A 24,117-nucleotide genomic window follows, 5' to 3' on the forward strand; every position below is an offset into this window, starting at 1 on the left:
AACATCTTCCAATTGGATATGTAAAAATAGATGGGGATGATGAGTAAGTATTCTTTGTTGCTCAACGCCGACCATGGGCTCAACGTCAAGGTATGCCTCAAGACCCCTTGCAAAATTCAAATTCATATGGTAATCAATGGCAAAACCGCAATACCCAAGGTCCTCCACAAAACCAACCCAATTGGAATAATGCTGGGCAAAATAACTCACAATAGTCTCAATGGTTTCAAAATTCCCAACAACCTTGGCCTAACTAGCAGAATAACCAATGGCCCCAGAACCAGCAGAACCAATGGCAACCACCCGAAGGGAATTGGCATTCTCCAAACCAATGAAAGGGATCTCAACAATGGCCTAACCAAAATACTGGTGCTCCACAATTACCCCCTCTAGCTCAACAACCTTCTTTAATGCCACCACCTGCAAATAGTGGACCTCAAAAGAAAACACAGCTACCTGCATAGCCTCAGCCAAATCCAAATAGTGAACCACAACAACCCATGTATAGTGCTGATACCTAGCAGTACCCTGCTTATGCCCTAGATGTCGTAGATATACATTTGAGATCTGGAACGACCTTACCAGCACCAAAGCCACCTCTTATAAAAGAAGTATCAGACTCTCCTGCAGCATCAGAACCTTTGGTTGATGAACCTGTTGACCCAACTAATGTTACCATACCAATACCAGTTCAACCAGCAGTAGAGTCTCCTTTTCCAGACCAACTAATACAAAAGGAACCTGAACAAAGCAAGGAACAACCCTTTGACATTGTTAATCAGTTGAAGAATATGCATGTCCAAATACCTTTGTTTCAAGCTATTAAGGACATTCCTGCTTATGGAAAAGCTATAAAGGAAGCTTGTCTAAAGAAACTTGGAAGGAAGAAGAAGGATCCTACCATAGTTCATGTTGTTGGACACTTAGCTGATATCATGTTAGGAAGAGTGCTTTCACCAAAATATTCTGACCCAGGGAGTCCAGTGGTAAGTGTCAGCATAAATGGTCAATTTGTTAAAAATGCCTTAATATATTTGGGAGCTGCTATAAATGTGATGACTAAAGAAACCATGAAGAAGTTACAAATAGAAGGATTAAGGTCCACACCAACTATTCTGCAGCTTGCAGATAGTTCCACTGTCATTCCTGATGGAATGATAGAAAATATTGTTGTGACCTTAGATTCCCTAGAATATCCTACGGACTTCATGATTTTGTCCCCTAAAGTAAACCTATCTGGCTATCCTGTCATTCTAGGTAGACCATGGTTGGCCACAGCTAATGCAAACATAAATTGCAGATCAGGGAATATGACCATATCAAATGGCCAAGCAACCAAGCAATTTGATCTATATCCTCCTGCACAACCATTACCAGATTTGAGTACATCTTTTTGGCCAGATTTAAGAGATGAAGAAGAAGAGATAAATTCCATAGTACAACATATGATGTTACATAGGCAATCTTTTCTAAAGTTGCAAGAAGAAGATTCAGGAATTCAGAGCATCCTTACCAACACTTGTGTGGTAGGAAAAGATGTGTCTGAAAGCTCTGTATTAGAATTGATTACATATGAGGAGTGTGATACAAGTTGTACTTTACTTAAGGAACCTGAAAATCTTTGTTCACTACTTCCCTGTGAATTAGAAGGAAGCCCAATCTCTGGAATTGCTATGGTAGAATCCACTATTCCTGTTGAACTGAGTATAGGCCATAAACTACATGTTAACCCCAAATTGACATCTGTACAGATGGAACAATTAAAAGAATTGCTTCAGAAGCATGAGAAGACTTTTGCTCGGGATTATGGTGATATGAAAGGATTAAGCCCTACACTGTGTACCCATAGGATATACATTAATGAGGGTTGTCTACCACTTCATCAACCTCAGAGAAGGATAAACCCAAGCCTCAAAGAAATAGTCAAAACAGAATTGCAGAAACTGCTTGATGCTGGCTTTATCTATCTTATATATGATAGTAAATGGGTATCACCGCTGGTTATAGTACCTAAGAAAGGAGGAAAATGGAGAATTTGTGTAGATTATAGGGAGTTGAATAAGGCTACTAAAAAGGATCATTTTCCTTTACCCTTCATAGATCAAGTTTTGGATACACTAGCTGGAAAGAAGCACTTCTCCTTTTTAGATGGATACAGTGGCTATAATCAAATCAGTATTGCTCCTGAAGACCAAGACAAAACTACATTTACCTGTCCATGGGGTACTTTTGCATACTCTGTTTTACCATTTGGTCTTTGTAACGCTCTTGCAACGTTTCAATGGGTTGTAATTAGTATTTTTGCTAATATATCACATGATTGTAGGAAATCTATATGGATGACTTTACAACATTTGGAGTTACTTTTGAAGAAGCAATGATAAATCTTGAAATTTTTTTGGTAAGATGTCAAGAACATAATTTGGCACTAAATAGTGAAAAGTGTTTCATGCTTATGCAAGAGGGTGTGGTACTCGGTCATTTCATATCTACTGCAGGTATACAAGTAGACCCAGCTAAAATTGAGGTAATTCAAACATTACCCATACCCACTAAATTAAAAGATATCAGATCTTTTCTGGGACATGCTGGATATTATAGGTGTTTTATAAAAGACTTCAGTAAAATAGCCAGTCCCTTGTACAAGTTGCTCACTAAAGAAGCTGAATTCGATTGGACACCTAAGTGTGATAAAGCTTTCCTGTAGCTTAAGCAACTTTTGACCACAGCCTCAATTTTACAAGGCTCTGATTGGAACTTACCTTTTCACATATACAGATGCTTCTGATTATGCCATAGGTGCAGTTTTAGCACAGAAACACTCAAATCTTGAAAATGCCATTTATTATATTAGTAAGAGTCTTCATGGCCTAGAACTGAATTACACAGTGACTGAAAAAGAATTGTTAACAGTAGTCTATGCTCTAAATAAATTTCAGCATTACATCATAGGTTATCCTATCTATGATCATACTGATCATGCAACAATCAAATATCTTATGAACAAACCTGCTATAATTGGTAGGTTAACAAGATGGTTACTATTGCTACAAGAATTTGACATAACCATAGTGGATAAGTCCGGAAAAACAAATGTCGTAGTTGATTATTTGTCAAGAATCAATCATCATGATACTGATACTACTCTGGTAGATGATGCATTTCCAGATGAACATTTGTTTCATATTGCTGTTAAAGTTCCATGGTATGCAGATATTGCTAACTACATTGCAGCTAATAAGACACCAGCGCGTTTTTCTTATAAGGAGAGAAAGCTGCTCATACAGAAAAGCTTCCATTTCTCATGGATAGACAATTTTCTGTTCTATACTGGACCTGATCAAGTTATGCGCAGATGTGTAAGAGAAGATGAGACATATGATATTTTGCATGCATGTCATAATGAGCCCTATGGAGGACATTTTGCAGCTAAAAGAACAGCTTTCAAAATTTTAGCCACTAGTTACTATTGGACTACCCTTCATAAAGATGCAATCAATTATACAAAGAAGTGTGACCAATGCCAAAGAATGGGTCGTCCAACCAAAACAGATGAAATGCCTCTGAATCCTCAAGTGGTGTTAACACCATTTGACAAATGGGGAATGGACTTCATTGGTCCTATTGATCCTCCATCCAATGGGAAGTCTTATATTCTGGTTTGTATTGACTACTTAACCAAATGGGTTGAGGTTAAGGCTATGAAGCATGCTCGTGATGAAAAAGTTGTTGAATTCCTGTATGAAGAGATTTTTACACGCTATGGAGTTCCTAAAGAATTGGTTACTGATCAAGGCACACAGTTTACTTCCAACCTGATTTCAGAGTTGATGAAACAGTATAACATCAGGCATCGCAGATCCAATCCTTATCATCCACAAGCCAATGGACAAGCAGAAGTTACCAACCGTGAGCTGGAAAATATTCTAACTAAAACAGTCCATTTGCATCGTCAGGATTGGACCAACCGGTTACAAGACGCTGTTTGGGCTTATAGAACAACTTGGAAAACCACTACTGGATTCACACCATTTGAGCTTTTGTATGGAAAAGTGGCAATGCTTCCAATTGAATTTGAACACAAGACTTTAAGAATAGCCTTGACCTTAGATATTGATCTTCCTGCAGCACAAAGAGAACGCCTCCTGCATCTTAATTCTTTGGATGAAATGCGCAAGACCGCTTTAGAACACATTGAACTAGTGCAAAAATAGAGAAAACATTGGCATGATTCTCATATCCTCAACAAACAGTTCAAAGCTGGTGACTGGGCATTATTGTATGATTCCCGCTTTAAGGATATGCCAGGGAAGCTGCAGACGCGATGGTTAGGACCATATCAAATCATCCATGTCTTTGACAATAGAACAGTTCAACTAATCACAATTGATGATGTGCCTTTCAAAATGCTGATCAACGGTTATCGACTTAAACTTTACAAACAGCCTCAAACAAAAGCCGAATTCATGCAACAGTTCGAACAACCGGATCCAACAACAACTCAAGTATCTCTTCCTGCAGCAGAAGGTGAAAACCTTCCGCCTGCTCCTCTTCAACATTAATTTTAATTTGCATGTCCATAATAATAACTTTATGTTCGCATAAAGTCCATTTTCTTTTGATGATATTTCTTTCCATTCATATCTTAATCTTCCATCCACCCACCCCACTCCATTTCTTAATCTTCCATCCACTCACTTTCTACATAATTAAGTTTTTGTGTTTTCAATCAAATCTGCACATGCTGATGGATGCTGCCATTTACATTATTTTAACCACCTTTTTTTTGGAGCATGTGGCAATCCACTTGGCAGGTATAAACGTTTTCAAACTATTGTTCATTTATAAGTTTGCAGATTTTGTTAATTTTATATAATATTACATAGTCTCTATAATTACGGTGTATTCTAGTCCCTCACCCATATTAGTCTGACAAGTGAGGACACTTGTCGTAAAATTAGCAAGGGGCAGGGGAGTGTCGTACTATCCAATGACATGCTTGATTAACTGTGATGATTTTCTAAAATCTTGGCATTACCCCTTATTAATGAGAACTTTTTGCCATAAGTATGCCATGTCAAGTGTTGTACTCCCACTTTCTGAATGAATTTTTTTTTCCTTGTTCGGGCCAAATTTTTCATGCTAAGCCATGATGTGACCCATTTTTAAAATTTTGGCATTTGAACCATGTTTTCGGATGATTTCCACGCAAATTCATGATTTACTTTTACCTAAAGTTTAATTATGACACATAACAATTGGTCATGACAATTAATGTTCCCAAAAAGATGTGGTGAAGCATCTAAGAAATAACGCAGAGTCTTGAAGTTTGCATTCAGAAAGGGAGAGAGAAACGGAGTAGCAGAAGAAGTATCAAGAAATGGGAGGAGGTTTACAGAGAAAAGAGCCGGTTGAGCACATTTTGTTGCTCTTTGACGTAGAAGTAGTAAGAAGATTCAATGCATGTGGGTGGTTAGGTTATTGTTTGAATTTAACGACATATGATGAAGAAGCAGTTGTAGAATTCACCAGGACATTTGATGAAAGTGAAGCTTCTGTGTGGGGTTTGACAGTAATTGCAATAGAAGAACGAATTGCAGAAGTAACAAGGTTACCTTCTGTTGGAGAGCATTATCCGAGCTTGCATGACGCTAGGTCAGCAAGGGCCCAGTTCACTACCCCACATGACCCTTAATTGGATGTTACAAAGCACGGGTGCAAGAGATTGTCTTTGCCGCCTCCATACCCTGAGCTAGCAATGCATGTCATCAGGTATTTTACTTGTGAAGGTAGATTTTCTCACTTACATGCACACCATTTTAAGTTGCTTAGTTGTATAAGGCACAATATTGCTAGAAATCTTCCAAATTTTCTGTATAATATGCTCTGTATTAGTGCGGAAGAGACTCAAGAAAGGAAAGATAATTCTGTCACTCACCATGCCTTGATTAAGTTGTTAATAGAAAGGTCTCTTAGGGATGTATCCCCTTTGACATGGAATGACTTTGTGAAATTTAAAACCCTACAACCCCAAGTTGAACCTAGTGAACGACAGGGTGAGAAAAACGTAGTTCCCAGTAGTGAGCTTGCAGAACAAAATATTGAGGGAGCTGAAACAGAAAACGCACAAGGGATTGAACCAGAATTTGCTTCCACTCAAGAGAATGTGCCTCCACCTGAATAGGACATCCCTAAACCCACTACTAGTAAAGCTAAAAAGAAACGGAAGTCACCAGAAGAAACCACTGCTCAACAAAAACTTAGTCCTGCAATTAAGCAGCAGAAGAAAACAAAGAAGGTTCCTGCAACAACTAATCCTGCAGTAGTGATACCGAAATAGAAAAGTAGGCAAAAGATAGTAGTACAAGAAGAGACTCCTTTGCGGAGAAGCTCTAGAATGAGAGGGCAGATTTTTAAAGATCTTATATTGTCTAAAGCACCTACTCCAGAGTCTCCTGTGCAGATAATTTCTAACCATTCTCCCCTTCACACTGAGATAACAGAAGCTTCTGGTAATCCTCCTGCAGCATGTGAGCAAGAAATTAACGAAACCTTAATGGATTTACCAGGTGTTTCAAGCCATGAGAATGAAGTAGTTCCTGAATGTCATGATTCGAATACTGCCTTAGTCCCATATAAGTCAACATGGATCAATAGTTTGGCGGAACATCTATGGCGGGAACAAAAAAAGAAAAAGGATTATGAAGAGGATAACAGTGTTGTCACCTTGCAAAAACTCCTTTTCCAATTATATGGACAACATTTATTTGCTAAAGCTCTATGGAAAGAGGAGAAGAAAATAATGAGGAAGATCATAACATCACAAAATGAGGAGATTGAAGAATTGAAAGAACAACTAGAAAGACAGAAACAATGCATGGAACATGCACTTAAATTAGCTGATCAAGCTCTTGCTTGCAGACCACCTCCTCGAGTATATGCTTTTTGTTTGGAAGAACCATATCTTTTGTTTCAGTTGATGTTAACCCTCAGAAATGTAAATGCAGAATTCAAAACCGCACAAGAGTTTTATGGGCTGTATCAAACCTTACCACCATGGCAGCAAAATCTATTGTGTGAGTTGTATATTCATAATTTTGTCATTCCTGCAGAAACTGAGTGGAATCCTTTGCTCTATATAGGAGATGTGCATTTGAAAGCTTTTATGTCATGGATGTCTAATGAGGCGAATTATGACAGACAACTGGTAAATTACAGAGATGAGGAGAGAACAAAACCTTTACCCTTGAGGGCAGAAAGTAAACAACCAGAAGAAATGCTTCAAGACTGGTTTACATTAACCTATGGGAAGAGTAATCCAGAAGTTAGAAAGAAGGTATTTGCTGCTAGAGCCAAAGTGTATGCCGAATATGAAAACTTGCCCTACTTTGCATTCCAGAGAGCTATGACCGGAGTAAGAAGTAGATGGGCGAGGTTACTTGATTCTCTCAAGAAATCAGAGCCACATAGTCCTATTAATTTGGAAGCAGCGCTATATAGAGTTCCAAAATATTTAGAACTGGGAAAGCAACTAAGGCCAGAGCTATGGTGTCCTTTGACCATGCAACCTCCAATGCTTTTATGGCCCCTGTATGATATTGATGCTGACAAACTTGATAAGTTGCAGGAAGACCACAGGCGAGAAGTATGGGAAAGGACCAGAGGATTCTATTACACCTTCAAGAGTAGCAGAAAGGGAAAGACAGAAGTTGGGGAGCTCAGATCTTTGACAAAGAAGTGTAATGCTTGAGGACAAGCATTAGTTTAGCAGGGTGCAGATGATGAGTCTAAAAAATGCCTTTATTTTGTTATGTTTAAGATACTTTGTGATACTCCGTTTATCCTTGTTTTAACACTTATAAGCCTATGTTTGATAAACCTTTGATGATTTATGGGGTAGAAAAAACTATGTCATCTTTTGCCTAAATTATATCTAATATGCAGTATTTCATATAAATATTCAAATGTGCATTCTTATGCTTGAATTTAGTTTGATGGATGTTTATTTGCAAAAATGTCTTATATCATAACTAACCTGATGATAAGGATTAAAGGATGAGCGGAAGAATCCAGAAGTTGGTTGCCGACAACATTCAAGGAGAAACGAGCATCAAGGAACAACCACGAAAAGGAAGTTATAACCACTCCAGGAAACATGGTAGCGAATAAGGAGGAGCTTTTACGAGCCATTGCCTTCTCTGCATTTACGTTGTAACAAGCGGATGCTGAGACTTCATTGCTCCCTCCTCAATTATGTTATCCTTCCTTTCCGCTTTCAGTTGTTCTCCTATATTCTCTCCTATGGACTTAACTTAGGACAATTACTTTTCTGTTATGTAATAAAGAGTAGATTCCCTATATATGTTGGGATCGACTCCTGTGTGTGAAGTTTTGATTTTTAATAAGTTTTATCGAGTAAGAGAGAACACTGATTCATAGTTTGTTGCAGTTGTGTTTTACAATTTTGAATAATGTAATGACTGATTAATGAAATGAATTAGTTCTCTTTAGCTTCTATCCTGCGTTGGTAGATTAGAGAAGCCAACCAAGGGGGCCCACTTGGAAGGTGGATTAGATTAGGATAGAATAGATTCATTTTACTAGCATTAGCAGTATTTTAAGTAAGATGTAGCTAGTTAATTCCTTCCTGTAGCATCACACTTCATGAATTTTCCTGCAGCATATGCGAGAACAGTCTAGTGGATGAGTCAAGATGGAATCTCTGTTATCTTGTCATTGTGTTTTCAACATTCATAGATTCTTTATTTTCCTTTCCATAGCAGTAGTGTAGTTTCCTTCCTTTGCATTTTTACTTTCCTACAACACAAACATAATGACTCATCAAGGTACCTAGTGCACATACTGTGCCGACCATTTCAAGTATACGTCTTTGGGTTGACAATCTAAATGCACCTCATGGTAGGGGAAAAATAGTCCTTAGCTTGAATAGATTATTCCTAAGCCAGGCCTAGCGCATGACTATGGAACACCTATTGTGAGGCAGTTCAGGAGCAATAAAAAAAACATATGGGATAGTCTCCTCATCAATTTTTGCATAGGAAACACTAATTGATGATATTAAAGCCTCTTCTACAAAGATTATCCAAAGAAATACTCTTTTTCTGAATCATAATCCAGTAGAAAATACCCACTTTTGGAGTGATACCTTTAAGCCCAAGAGGGGATCACTTCCTTAGGATTGATAGTGGACAACCCTGACACAATAGAGTAGAGGTCATTTGAGCTTTTTACCTAGATAATAGAATTAGAGATATCCCCATTGACTTTCCAAGCATTGAGGCTTAACTGGATGCACCATAAGTTGGGACTGATTAGCATAAGATTCACCCAATTACAATTCACCCAATAATCTAAAACATGACTGGAGATACTTTTGCATTGCTCTATAATCTTCCAATCCTCAATCTTTTCCCTCAAAGAACCCTCCTCCATCCAACTATCCTCCCAAAAGTGGATCTTTCTCCCATTTCCCACTTTCCACCTCGCCCCCTTATTGGTCACTTGTTTACAGTCTTGAATGGCCCTCCAAATATATGGACCAACTTCAATGTTGGGAGCAAGCAAAAATCCCCCTCAAGAAGGAAAGGCATATAAGTATTTCCTTTTCCAGATAAGATTCCACTATCTTTCCTCAAAGTACATTATGCAAATCTACTTGGTTAACAAAGCCTTATTCAGTCTTTTAATAGTTCTAATACCCAACCCTCCAACTTGTTTAGGTATGCATATTAGATCCTAGACAATGAGGGTCATCCTCTTCTTTTCTTCCACTCTTGACCATAAGAAATTCTTTTGAGTCCTTTCCAACAAAGCATCATATGTATTTGGTATTTTAAAAAGACTCAAGGCATAGGTGGGGAGATTTTGAAGGCAACTTTTAAGAAGGTTAACCTTCCCAACTTGAGTGAGTAGATTTCCCTTCCATCTAGCCAAATTATGATTGAATTTGTCTAGGATACCTATCCAAAAGGAATCTACGGGTTTAAGGAAAAGGGGGAGATCCAAATGAGAACCTGGTAAAACAAAGATAGGATGGCCAAGAATTTTGGAGATCCTTTACTGAGGCTCAATTGGGGTATTGCGGAAAAACATAGAGCATTTATTCCAGTTAACTAATTGACCTATGGCAGAACAGTTAAGAATTGAGAGCAACTTTCATGTTTCTAGCTTCATGGATAGTAGCCTCTCCCATCAAAATGGTATCATTCACGAATTGTTCATGGGTACAAGATTGAGGATGGGATGAAGAATTAAGATCATGGATGGACCCTTCAAAACCCAACTTTGACAGATATCTACCCAAGCAATCAACAAGGATAACAAAGAGACTGGGGAATATAGAGTCTCCTTGTCTTGGACCCCTAGAGACCTAAAAAAATATAGATGAGGATCCATTAATGGTCACAACCAAAGAAAGACTACAAATCAGCTTGATACATCGAGCACCAAACCCAAAAGCCTTTAAAACCTTCAAAAGAAAGTTCTAGTCCACTCTCTCATAGGCCTTAGATAAATCAAGTTTCATGAGAAATCCTTGTTTCTGAGATTTGACTAAAGAATGCACATTCTCATGCACCACAATTATAGAATCCAGAATATTCCTCTCAGGGACAAAATTATTTTGTTGGATAGAGATCAACTAAGGTAAGATCTTCAATAACTGACAAGTGAGCACTTTTGGTATGATCTTATATAGAGTTGTAGAGACTAATCGATCTAAACTAATCAACAATATCCACACCCAATTTTTGGGCAATCAAAACAAGGAAAGTGGATTTCATTTCTTTTAGAATGGTATGAGCACCAAAAAACTCGTTAACAACATCGACAACATCATTACCAATTCTATGCCAATTCTTTTGATAAATAAACGTGGGAAAGTCATCTGGCCTTGGCATCTTGTCACCTTCAAGAGACATAACAACATTTTTTATTTCAAGGCAAGATGGGATAGCAACTAAGGCTTTGTTTTGAATGTGTGAAACTAAATTTAGAATGACAGAGAAAAGCTTCTCTTGATCATACACATTAAGCGAGTTTTCAACATTTAAAAGTGAGGAGAATTGATTCATCATTTCCATAGCTATCTCCTCATCTATATTAATTTTGCATCTATCAATATTAAGATGGGTAATATGATTGACAACCTATGTCTGAGAGTGGTAATATGAAAATACTTAGTATTTGTATCCCCTTTAGCCAGCCAAGTTAATCTTGACATTTGCCTCCAAAATATCTCCTCCTTAGAAATGATATCATGACATTTGGTAAGGAGATCATTTTCCATATCATAAAGTTGGTTAGAATAACTTTCCAACTAGATCATACCCTGACAACCTTTCATCTTTATTTGGATATCTTTTCTAGATTAAAAAAATATCACCAAAATTAGCCTTGTTCCACACTTTGACAAACTTCTTGACATTGTTAAACTTTTTGACCACCCTGAACATAACAGTGCCATCAATCTTGATATCACACCATTCCCTAAACAAGTTCTCAAAATTGGGATAGGTAATCCATATTTTCTCAAATTTGAAAAGGAAATTCTTCTTGCCAGAGATTAGATCAACACAAAACACAATGTCTTCGAACCAATATTAGAAAAGGAACAAAGGGAACAAAAATACCTCTAGATCCAATCGTAGGAAATAAGAGCTTTGTCTAGCTTCACTTGAATAAGATCCTCTCCTATCCTTCTATTTGACTAAGTATACTGTGTCCCTCTAAGATCAAGGCCCATTAAGGCTTCCTAGGATATAAAATCCAACAAATTTCCTAGCATCAACAATCCTTTCCAAGAATTTCTTCCTCAAGGCTTTGTTATTGGGAGCATAAATGGTAGAAATAACCTAAGAAAAGTTATCTATTATATGATGACATCTTATGTTTATATATTACCATCAAAATAAATAGGAGTACCTAAGATAACATTTTGATTCCGAAAAATCACAGTTCCCCTAGAAGCACCTTCAACACTGTTGCCCAACACATCACCATTTTGAAATTTTTGATTCTTTCTACACAATCCTTTGGCATCTTAGTCTCTTACAAAACCACCATATCTGGGATATGGTCTCTAATAATGTTCCTCAGAACATCCTTCCTATGAGGGTTATTTAACCCTCTAATGTTCTAAGATAGAATCTTCATTTGTTTGGAGTAAAATCTTGGATGATAGCATGTTAACCATCTACAATATTTTGCAAGGTTTCCATTTCTCTAGTCTGCCTAATTGTCCTTCTCCCTGTAGGGTTCTTAGTCAAGCCCACATCTGCTTTATACGACCCACAAGTAGATCTCCCTGAAGATGTAGAAGATCGAAGATCCTTCTCCCCTTTCTTCCTACTCCTTCGTGATGTGTTTTCCAAGCATTATGGAGCATTCTCCTTGGCTATGGCCTTGCTCCTATTAGAGGAGAAGATGTTGTCAGGCATATACGATTTGATAAACTCCAAATCCTCTAGGTCAAGTGAAAGATTAATATTTCTTTCCCCTAACAGTGGGCATTGATGAGCATCCTAAAAGAGAGAGCTTCTCTCTAGGCTTGAAAGGGAATCTTCCACCATAGAAGGTTTACCAATGGGGCTTTGCCTAATTTTCCCTTCCTCCTGCTCACATTCCTGAGGATTAAAAACTGACATATCAAAGTTCCCTTCCTCATAATCAATGATATCCCAACTCAAATTATCATTTTGACCTTCATCCCCATCTTCTTTCTAATCAAAATCCCTGGGATGTTTGGGTTCATAAGTTTTGCACCATATCAGCTTGCTCTTGCTCCTCAGGTGAAAGAATAATGTCTTTATCTATCTGTTGATTCCCAACAAGCACATAAGAGTCAGAAGACTTATCCTTGCCATTCTTAGTGTCCATATTGTTCGCTATTTTTTGGTCCTTCACTTTCCAAATTTTTTTTGCCTCTGGTTTTTTCTCAGGAACAACTTTTTTGGCCTCTTTTTTGTGTTTCTTGGGACATTTCTTAGGACAATGTCTCAATTTCTTGGAAATAACACATGCAAAAGGTAAATCTTCATAGACCACTTCTTGCGACGATTTGCCCAACTTGAGACAATATCAATCTGCTTAGGCAAATTAGTAAGCTAATGAACATTAACACAAACCCTAGCAAAAACCAGCCTGGTTTTGGAGGCAGTTATGGGATCAATAGAAAGTAGCTCTCCAAAGGAAGAAGCTAAACCTTTAAAAACATCCTTGCCAATATTCCAAAGGAAGACTTGGAAATCTCACCCAGATGAGAGACGAATGAAGGAAGGTATCATAGATATCAATATTGGGTACCCATTTCTTCAAAGCCAAAGAGTATTTATCAAACATCCAAGGACCACCACAAAGAGCAAACTCCAAATGCTCTTTGTTTGTGAAGCTAAAAGATAGAAACCCGCGTAGAAGAGTTGCAATTTCAACTTGTCCCTTAATATTCTATTTGGCCTTAGGCATAGTACAAACCACTTCAATGTTGGGTCGAGGTCCTCAAATTTTTCCCACTAGCATAAGCTCCATAGCCTAGATTGAGTGATCGACCTTAAGTTAGGGACATGGATTTCAAATTCACCTTTTTGAAAATCATCTTTACATGTAACAGGCAAAAAGGAAGACTTACCATTTGGTTTGACCTCAAAAAGGGAAGACCATTTTCGAAGACCAAGGGAAGCCTTTGGATGATTACGATTATTCCTTTCCTATTGAGCACATGATACATCATCCTCTAGATCCCCAGGAGGTATGGGGGGAGGGACCCCATCTTGGGCAACACTTGAGCCTTCATCTTCACCCAACACCCTGTTTAATCACCCCCTGATCCCCCATCATTGCTAGAGTCCTTACCTCCAATTTGTTGACCATCAAACTTGCTAGAATTACCTGCAGGGGCCTAGGGGCAAAGCGCTAACTGCCATAGCCAAATTTCTAGCCCAAACCAGGGTTCAAATTTGCCATCGCTTGTTTGCAACTATGTATTGTTATGGGGTTCTCTAAAGTTGGTGGTGCATGTTCTAAAGCCATTAGAAATACAACTAGTATCAAGTATCAAGTATCACAATCTCTCTCTCTCTCTCTCTCTCACACACACACACACACACACACACACACACACACATGCATGTGCACAAAAAGCCCCCAAGATGCAACTCTGAATTTACTTTAATTATATTAGTATCTATTTTCTTGATTGTCATTTTTTAGCTCAAAAGTCTCACATGCATAATCACATTTACCTTTTCCTAGTATTGAAACTTACACATTTTTTTATGATTGTAGTTTACATGTAAACTAAAAAGAAATATTATGTATACCATCCTATCAATATTGATGATTGGTTTGAGCAAATATTTTTTAAATTGTAAACTTACATAATTACAACCAAGTTTGATCCATTTCAACAAAATTACTAATCCACGTCCAATATGTTGGAATATAGTGAAAACAAATCAAACCATGGCTTCAAATAAACTAACATAGAATAAACTTCACAGGCAACATAATAATTTATTAAATTAAATCTTATTTCTTAATAATCCCTCCTTAAGGTTAAATCATAAAAAAAATAACAAGAAAACGACTCTATCATCCATACCTAGACATCTACAAAATTTTGAATCGAGACAAACTCAATGATCTATTATACTGAATACCATGTTTGTAAGTCGAGACAAACTTTATTATCTACAAACTAAAACAATTGTTATATAGACCGAGACAAACTCAATTATTTACAAATCACACAACTACTCTGTCAGAACAAGCTTGATAATCTATTAAAATCCCCCTTTTCCATAAAGAGATTCAAGGTATACCAAGGCCTCTCATTTTTAGGGACACAGATAAAAGGTACTTTTTATACAATAAATCACCCCTGAACTACCTACATTTTACCAAAATAAATAAAATGAATTACTTTTAGAAAAAAAAACTATTGGCTCACATTCCCCACTCGGAAAGCCTTTTCCCAACTTATGGACCTAAAAAATATTTGAGTCCAATTTCCATGATTTTTGAACTTTTCTTTTGCTGCGCTGGTCTGGATCTCCACTTTTTTGTTTCTCTCTTTTTGGTGCTTCCCCAAAAAAGCTACATCTACTTGCCACTTATTATACAATAACTAATAACTAAAAAGTCTTGTTCTTCCAAGCAAATCTAAAACAAAAATTGACATGCTTTTCTTCAATCCTGTGCAATATTAAAATAAAATACATACACAGGATAGTAAACTCTTATGCAAGAAACTATTTCTCATGTTGTACACTTTAAACAGCTTTTAATGCCGAGTCTTCTTTTATTTTCACTAGTGGCTAGTGGCAGCGCCTGAATGCTTGGCTCATTACCTTGAAATATGAAGGAAATGATTCGAAATTAAAATGCTCTGCTAACTGAACCTTTGCGTAGATCAGCAATCAACTACAAATGACTTCTTCATAGCCCATTTTCATATGTTCTGATAATAATGTTGGAATACAGCGTAATGTGTGGAAGTGGAACAAACAAATCAAACCATGGCCAAAATAAACTACTAACATTAAATAATATATTGCTATTCTAAAAAGATTCATTTTATATTGCTTTGCAAATGGCTTTATCAGCCTTGTTTTCCATAGTAAACTAACTTAAACTTCCCAACTATTTAACCAAATAACTTAATTTTTAAACTTATCCCTTATTTCTTAACACTACAAGCCAAATCTAATCAGATAGAATATCATTACGACAAATACTAAAACGTAGCCAGGTTCAGAGAGTAACTATTTTTAAGCAAATTTGTCAAAAAGAGATTTAATGACTCCCTGTGATATAGGGTGATACAAATCTCTGAATTCTTCAAATACTTTTCGAGCAATCTTTTTACCTTCTTCCCCAGACTTGCTTTCCAACAGTCCTGTATATAGTGGCCTAAGATACTTCATCCTTCCCACTTCTTTAAGACACATCTCAATTTTCCCAAATAAAGATGTATACCCCGAATATGCAACAATTGTTAGAAATAACACTTTGACGTCCCAATTGTTGCTTTCACTAAGTTGAAACCGTCCGTCTAGAGCTGATATCTGCATTCGAAAAAGAAATCGGTTAGATGACCACAACTGGCTCCAATAATGTTTAAAGTTGTGTCTCTGACTTCTCATCAGACCAATTTACTCTATATCAGGTTATAAAATGAGTTCTATTTGGAAATATATATATATATATATATATAACTCAGAAACAAAACCAAGCGAATTAAGAATGCAATGCTGGTTTGTTTCCTCTGATTTTACTTGTTTTGGAGTACATTCGAGTAATCATTTGCCATTATTTAGGTTTATGCATATAGATGATTACATTGACAAAATTAATCCAGAGCACACAAAAGCAAGTAGGTAGAACATAAGGCACATGCACACCTGGGATTCTTCAAGCTTAGTAGGTAGGTTCTTTAAGAAGAGCTGCCACTCGGAACCTTTCCAATCAATAACATCTTCATCAGAGAGCATTTTTCCAACTACAAAGTTGTGCGAAGCAGCCAAAACCTTACTGTGGATTGTAGAAATTGGTTCCATAAAATCTGGGGGAATACCGGTGCCATATATCCAAACATCCAAATCAATTTCCCTCTCTATGCCTGGCAGATTCTTCTTCAAAAAGTCTAAGAATGTTTCTGTGTCAATGGATTGAAACTTGAAGTTTGCAATATACTTCTTCAAGAACTCATCAAAAGCAGAGCGTCCAACCTGCACCTCACATTGTCTTTTACCTTTTCAGACACTTAAACAGAAAGTCAAAAACCAAACTTCTTAGCATTGTTTGAAAAATAGATAGACCAAAGTGCATCCATGATCAAGTGCATTTACTGCCAAATTAATACCAAACAATATTTAGTGAACAAAGGCATGAAGCTCTGTGTGTCCGATTATAATGACTGCATCTCCCTAAAGTAATAAATTACACCATTCCTTCAGAACTGGGTACACCCTATGTTATCTCAAGCAAAACATAGGTATGCGTGAGGGATTCTATTGAGCTTTTACTCTTCTAAGGAGACGTAACCACAAGTCAGTTGCCCATCCGCGGCCACCTTTCCTATTGTTTGTAGGATTTAAGGACTACTTCTAGGCATCCCATTTGTGTCTTCCACCACGAAATCCATATCATCCGCCGCCTGTCCTCCCCTGAACGCACCACAGAATGGGATTCCATGGTAGATTGATGCAGACCTGAATCATGACCCGAATGAAGGGTGGATGATGCAAGCAGCTCACCTAAAGAACAATAGAGATCAAAACAACGGAGAAACAAAAACAAAATAAAATTTATATTAAATAAAAGATTCAGAGATATTTACAACAATACTACTACTCAAATAATTTTTCACTTTTAACTCCCAGCCCCAACACTCAGATTGCTCAATTTCCACCCAACTCTCCTACAACATGACACATTAAGCTGAAGAGAAGTTAACAAAATATCCCCACAGAATGCTCACTGTAAACCCATACTTCCTTCCACAATTATAGGACTTCAAAATTTTCTTCCAACGCCACCATAATTACTACCATTCTAAGGACTTTACGCCAGCTGTGACTCTGAAATTAAATTATTTGCATGTACCAAAATATCTCTCTCTGTCAAGGGGCCCTCGGTTTATCAATGAAGTTGAAAGGTTCTTAAAGAAATCACTAGGGATCAAGTCTCGCACCAAAATATCTCTTCTTGTCAATGGGCCCTTGGTTTATCAATAAAGTTGAAAGGTTCTTAAAGAACCCACTAGGGATCAAATCTCGCTGAGTGCGTAGCTCTGACATTGAAAAGAGATGAGGCTGGGATCGTGCCCCGAGCAAATCTGGTGGAATGGATACACCCCTTAGTCCTTGGCTCTTAGCCGAAGAGGGTCAGCCATAAGGTTTGTGCTCCTATATTGGATAGCTACAAATACGTAGAGGACCTCCATAAAAAAACTAAAAAATCTGTCCATATTTTACGAAGAATTACTGACTCTTATCCTACCTCAGACTAAGAGAATAGTAATGGCAACTACTTTCCTTTCCTTACATCAGCCCAAAGTTATAATAAAATATAACTAGCACTTGCACCTTTGAGGGGTACAAGGGTTATGCCAATATTGAAATATATATCAAAGGATTATATTGAAACATATTGTTGGATCTAGATCCCTCTCTATTTCTCTATCCGCTTGTCTCTTTTTGACTTATAATTTCTCTATATGCATCCTTATCCCTACCTTTATATATTTCTTACATACACACATAGGCACTCATTTCTCCCTCCCTATTTCCATCTTTCCCATCTCTTGACTTTTATCCTCTCTACTTCTATACTTTATTTTGTCTGTTCCTCTTCAACTTATCTATCTATCATCCCATAATCTTTATCGTTATCTCCTCATCTCCCCATCCTCTCTGTTCTTCTCCACTTTGATATTTGATTTTGATCCATTTATCTACACTCTCTCTTTATATATTTCTTACATACACACATCCCCACATACACACCTTTACATACACACATCCTCTTCCCCATCCCTATATATCTTCCTTACATACACACATAGGCACTCACTTCTCCCTGCCTAGTTCCATCTTTCCCATCTCTTGACCTTTAGCCTCTACTTCTATACTTTATTTTGTCTATTTCTATTTGATCTATTTATCTATCACCCATCTTTCCCATCTATTGATCTATTGATCTTTATCTCTCTCTATCTAATATACTCCTCTTTCTTTCTCACCCCCTCTCTCCTTTTGTATCACCTCTTTCTCTCCCCATATTAATCTTTTTAGACATGTATAACATTCAACAATTAAACTATCTTATACTTTTAAATTAGTTTATAACACAAAGAATATAAAACTAATAAATGTTTAATATAATAGGTATTAGTTTTTAGAAATTGAATTATTAATTAAAATGAAGAAAAAAATAGAGACTAAATGATTTGGTTTATTATTATTTTATAAGAACAAGAAAGCTAAGAATAAATAAATTTTTGAAAGGTTATTGTTATTGTTATGAGCTCTCGAAAGGCTGCAGTGGCTGCTATTACAATCCGAGCTAGGAATAATTATATTGGTCCACCTTTGACATTGAAATTTTTAAAGTTGTTCCACCATGAAAGGCAAATGGGGTGATGGGCAAATAGGGGACCAAAAGCTTTTTGATGGAAGAGTGTACTTTGTAATGAAGCAAAGCTCCTCCACATGAAATTTGTGATGTTTCCTATTCCAAGTAATTTGTGTAAAACTAAGAATTTGTATGGATCGTTTGATAGAAATAAGGAGCTAACATGCATTTATCTCTACATTTTCTTCTTTGAATCTTGCAGGCTGCATAAGCGTTAATGATACAAAACATTACTTTGGATTTTTGGTCAATGTGAATTAGGTCTGCATTATGAAATAAACTTCATTAAGATGCAATTGTAAAGCTAGCAGATCAATTGGATCCAAGATAAGGAGATGAAATAGGGTTGAGGAGTTAATTTATGGAATATATAGCTGGTGGTTATAAAGCATTTCTAAATTCTTATTATTATTAATATATTTAAGTAGTGTATTTAATATACACGTTAAGAAATAGATATATGTGAATATCTATTCGACTGATGTATTTAAGATATATACTAATTTATCATATGTAAGTAAAAACATTCTAACTCCCGAGGATGACAAACTATCTTCATTTACTCTTCTTATTCATCCCTAGCTATGGAAGATAGCATAAGAGTATTTATACCCGAAATCGAGGCTCGAGAAATGAATAAAAACATTCTAACTCGAATCCATTGCAAAAGGAGAAAAGGGTTGCTGGTGAAATTCCTTGTAGAGCTTGAAAGGCTTAATCTCACTGTCATGAATGCTAGCATTATATCTTTCACAGAGACAACCCTGGACTTCACATTCACAGTTCATGACAAATACTACACATCTACAATGCAATTACGATCACACGATTGTTTCTAAAATAGATTTCAATTAGTTTTTAATAGTTTTTCAATAGAAGTTCAATCTTTTAGCTTTTCAATTCTATTGTGTCACAAGATTGTTTGTTTGTCAGAAAAAATTATGTCAATTCTCAATAGATTTTCAAGGACAGTTTAGAATCTGCCAATAAAATTTCAATTTTTTTTCACTTAGATTGTTTAAATTTTATAACCCAAAGACATTAAACAATCTCTACTGTGTGTTTCCATCTGCATTACATGAACTGACCCGATTCATTTTATATGTTGGTAGATGGAAGAAGACTGTGATTTGAGTGTTAGAGATATGCAGATAGGAGTGAACGATATTTTCTTTTGTCTAGTATAAGATTACCGGTGAAATCTTTTTATCAGATTCATGTCATTTATGTACAAATTTGTTCGTAGCAACCATTTGTTTCAGAGGGCATCATTCTATAGAGCCTCCATAGGTTTCATCCCGTATCTCCAGTCCTGGCGTCGTTCACCATACTGGACCCCCGTATCTCGATTAATAAAGAACGCCTTTCAGTGGAGCGGTAAATTGGACATGTTTTCCAAACCGCCATCTGACATGGTAAGAGCACTACGAAATGAGCTGATTCGCACAATGTTTCCCAACGTCGTTCCTTCTTTCCAACGTCTGACTGCCAGAAAATCCGAACAAACCGTTCAAAGTTTTTCAAGGAGTGAAGCCTATCGACTTAAATATGATAAGGTTGTTACATGTCAAATCTTGCCAAACATAGGTTAAAACACCTATGAAAGAAAATTCGATGATTCGATGCTCCTGCATCATACATAGATCTCATCATTGCTGGATAGCATGATGCTTCTCATACCTTTAACTGTTGGCAAGATGGTATGATTTCCCTCACATTGAAATTGTTTCCTAAACTTCAGTACATGCCCTCCAAAGACAAACGGTTCTTTTTGTTGTTTTGAGCTGCTGAGGTTCAAGGCAAAAACACTATTCTGAGATGGGGTATCACAGGTAATAAGAGGCCATGAAATCCTCTTGACCTAGAAATTAAACCTAATAACTGAAGGAAACACTTTGACATTGCTAGGCTAGTAGTTTCACTCCCGAATACATGGTAAGAGGATTTGACATCATCTATTGGTGTTGGCTTTAGTCATGTCAGCTTAAGTAAAGCGTGGATTGCTTTTGAGGCCATAGTGGCAACTGCTAAAAATAGAAGGTCCTTCTTTCAAGGTAAAAATTCACAAATTCCTGCCAAGAGGATAAATATGTAAGCACCCAAAGAAAAGGATCGGAATATGTACCTGCCGCTCAATACGCCACAGAAACTGAAAGCCCTTCTCATAAGGCACGCTGGAGAAAATATCATCAGGATCGATCCCTTCCTGATTTGTTTTCAGTTTTGTAAACTCCATATTGTCCTTGAATTTTTGTACCTCCTCCCTCAAAACAGCGCATCCCAACCCAATGCTCAAATCAGCATGTTCCTTGCCCTGTACCACTTCTACAATCCTTCGCTCTGCATACCTTGTAAACCCCTGCACAAACCCCCCGGAACGTAAACAATTAAAACACAAACATTGCATTTTTCAGAACGGGAGTTAACATTATTATACTGGGTGGATGTTTTTGCATAAAATAAATATTTCTTGGAAAGGAAAGGTCCATAATTCTTTGTGCCCAGTTAACCTACCGTGCTTAGAGTTCAGGGTAGTCCTTCACAGTACTCAAACTTTGGCCTCTACCAACAGGCTCAGGAAAGGAAGTATAGAAACTTTGAAAGATAGCGATAGATGACGATGTCGGATAGAAAGTACACTCTAGGGTTGTGTTTAACTAGACGCGATACAAATTGTCTAAAGAGGCTGAAGGCAATCAACAAAGATACTTTAAGATTGAGAGATGACACGGACGGAAGCAGGATTTTAACTTGGGAATCGAGGGGCAGATTTACAGGTGAACTCAGAGTGGAGAGATTTGTGAATAAATGATTGTTTTTGTTTGTGTGTGCGCGTATTAATGTCACACTTTCTTTAGAAAGTGTTTCTGCAGTGAATCATTATGAAAGAAGATAACTAAGGGGAATCAGTTGTGTTAACATGGATAAAAATTGTCTCATAATAACACATCTTACATGAGCTTGCATGGTCAACTAGGCACTCTTGTTGATGCTCAGATGAGAGAGCCTGTGCAATTGAAATTAGAGAATTGAACCATCTTCTAGGGGCAGCTGATCTGAAAGCAAGATCATAGTACAGGCTGTGCGACAATCATTAAGGAATCGACTGAGGATGATGATGCATACCTCGTTCAGCCAGAAATCATTGTTTGTGGCATTGGTGACAAGATTTCCTGTCCAGCTGTGAGCAAGCTCATGTGCCACAATATGCCCCCCGCTTAAATCCCCAACAATTGCAGTGGGTGTCAAGAAAACCAACCTAGGGTTCTCCATGCCACCATAAGGAAAACTGGGGGGCAGTACCACGAGATCAAATCTTTCCCAATCATATTCACCAAACAGATTCTCTGCCTGCTTAATCATCTCCTCCGTGTTAACAAATTCCCTTTCCGCAGCTTCGAGAATAAGCGAAGGTTCAGAATAAACCCTAGTCCTGGGAACGACCTCCCTAGAAGCAATATCTCCCGCCACAAATGCAAACAGATAAGGAGGAATGGGCTGCTGCATGGAGAAACGCTCAACTACTCTTCCATGAGCAACCCACTTTTCATCAGAGCACGCTCTATTGGCTTCTCCAATGCAGGGCTCAGCTCTGCCCATGTGGGCAGCGGACATAGCAGAACTCATTTGTTGGGGAATGTTGAGCAGAGCAGAATAACGAATCCTTGCTCTGGGTGTGTCTTGACAAGGGAATATTGAACGAGCGTGGATTGACTGACATTGGGTATAGACATAAGGCAGCTTTTTCCCCGCAGTCTGTGATGGATTCAGCCACTGGAGAGCTGAGGCAGATTCATGGGTTTTGAATGTTATACGGAAAGAAGATTGGTCATTGAGAACGATGTTGAGAAGGGTGCCTTTGATGGGGTCTGAATGCTTTTGTAGAGAAAAAGGCATAGGCTTCGTTGAGGGTGTGTCTGTAATTGTGACAGTGTGAACTGTGAGGGATCTGGTGTCCATGAAGAGATCTCCTGTGTGGGGATGTTGGAGAGTATATGTTGCAGACCCATCGATTGTTTTCGTCTCGAAATCCAAATACAGAGACAGATCAATGTGGGTTGTCAAGGGATGGCCCGAGTCTGTGAAGGAGTGTGGATCAAACGGAGCCATTTCTCCTCTGGCAGAGACTCGAATTCATTAAACGAAAACTCCACCAGGATAAAAATTAAAACATCTATATATATATATATATACACACACATATATATAGAAATGTATCGCCAAGCAAGTTGTCGCCGCAAAACACCGAATAAGTTGATCGTTTTTTTCGAAGTTGAGAGAGCAGATTCTGCTTAGTTTATAGGCTACTTTTGGAAGTGGAGAGACTGATTCTGTTCCTCGAGGTGGCTTAGGAGGAATGAACGAGCAAAGAAAGCCAGGCGTAAGGGACTATTCAAGTAGAATACATTCGAGAATAGGGTGTGAGGGTGTCAAGTTCCGATTCTGTTCCTCGAGGTGGCTTAGGAGGAATGAATGAGTGCAAGAAAGTCAGGCGTAAGGGACTATTCAAGTGGAATACATTGGAGAATAGGGTGTGAGGGTGTCAAGTTCCAAGTATTTTCTAATTTTTTTCTTAGATTTTCTTTTTACAATGTACCTATTTTAATCACAAAGTTTTGTTATGTTTTTTCAAATAGAATATTTAAATTATCTATTTATAAAATACTTTTAAAATATTCATATAGTCGGAATAAATGTTTTCGTAAGTTGGACATTCTTTGATAAAATGTCATTTTGTTTCTACCACACCTTTGTTGTAAAATAGGTAGACCATTTCTTCTCATTCTTCCTTAAGTACCATTTGTCTACTTGTTTCACACCTCAAATGTTGAGAACTAAAGTTGAGCTATGATTGTTTTTGCTCTTCATTTGATATTTACTTCTATTTATGCTTTTTCCTTATGATCTTTGTGGCGTTAAATTCTTTGATATAATATGTTTTTTTAAATGTCCAATTTTCTTTGT

General features: G+C 37.3%; 1 protein-coding gene across 1 annotated transcript; it reads right to left on the minus strand.

Annotated features, from left to right (window-relative positions):
- Positions 1–15,568: 15,568 nt before the first annotated feature.
- On the minus strand, positions 15,569–23,330 carry LOC149568187 (leucine aminopeptidase-like). The gene is made up of 4 exons (XM_089821191.1): positions 22,279–23,330; positions 21,278–21,511; positions 16,419–16,745; positions 15,569–16,082 (listed from the first exon to the last, which is right to left on the minus strand). Exons 1-4 carry the CDS (start codon positions 23,260–23,262, stop codon positions 15,786–15,788), a joined length of 1,842 nt encoding a protein of 613 aa, XP_089677317.1. The 5' UTR covers positions 23,263–23,330; the 3' UTR covers positions 15,569–15,785.
- Positions 23,331–24,117: the final 787 nt, after the last annotated feature.

The sequence above is a fragment of the Cupressus sempervirens genome, chromosome 3 (genome assembly GCF_028749045.1).
Source record: "Cupressus sempervirens isolate cs-2001-9-10 chromosome 3, ASM2874904v1, whole genome shotgun sequence".
In the NCBI taxonomy this organism is placed as follows: domain Eukaryota; kingdom Viridiplantae; phylum Streptophyta; class Pinopsida; order Cupressales; family Cupressaceae; genus Cupressus; species Cupressus sempervirens.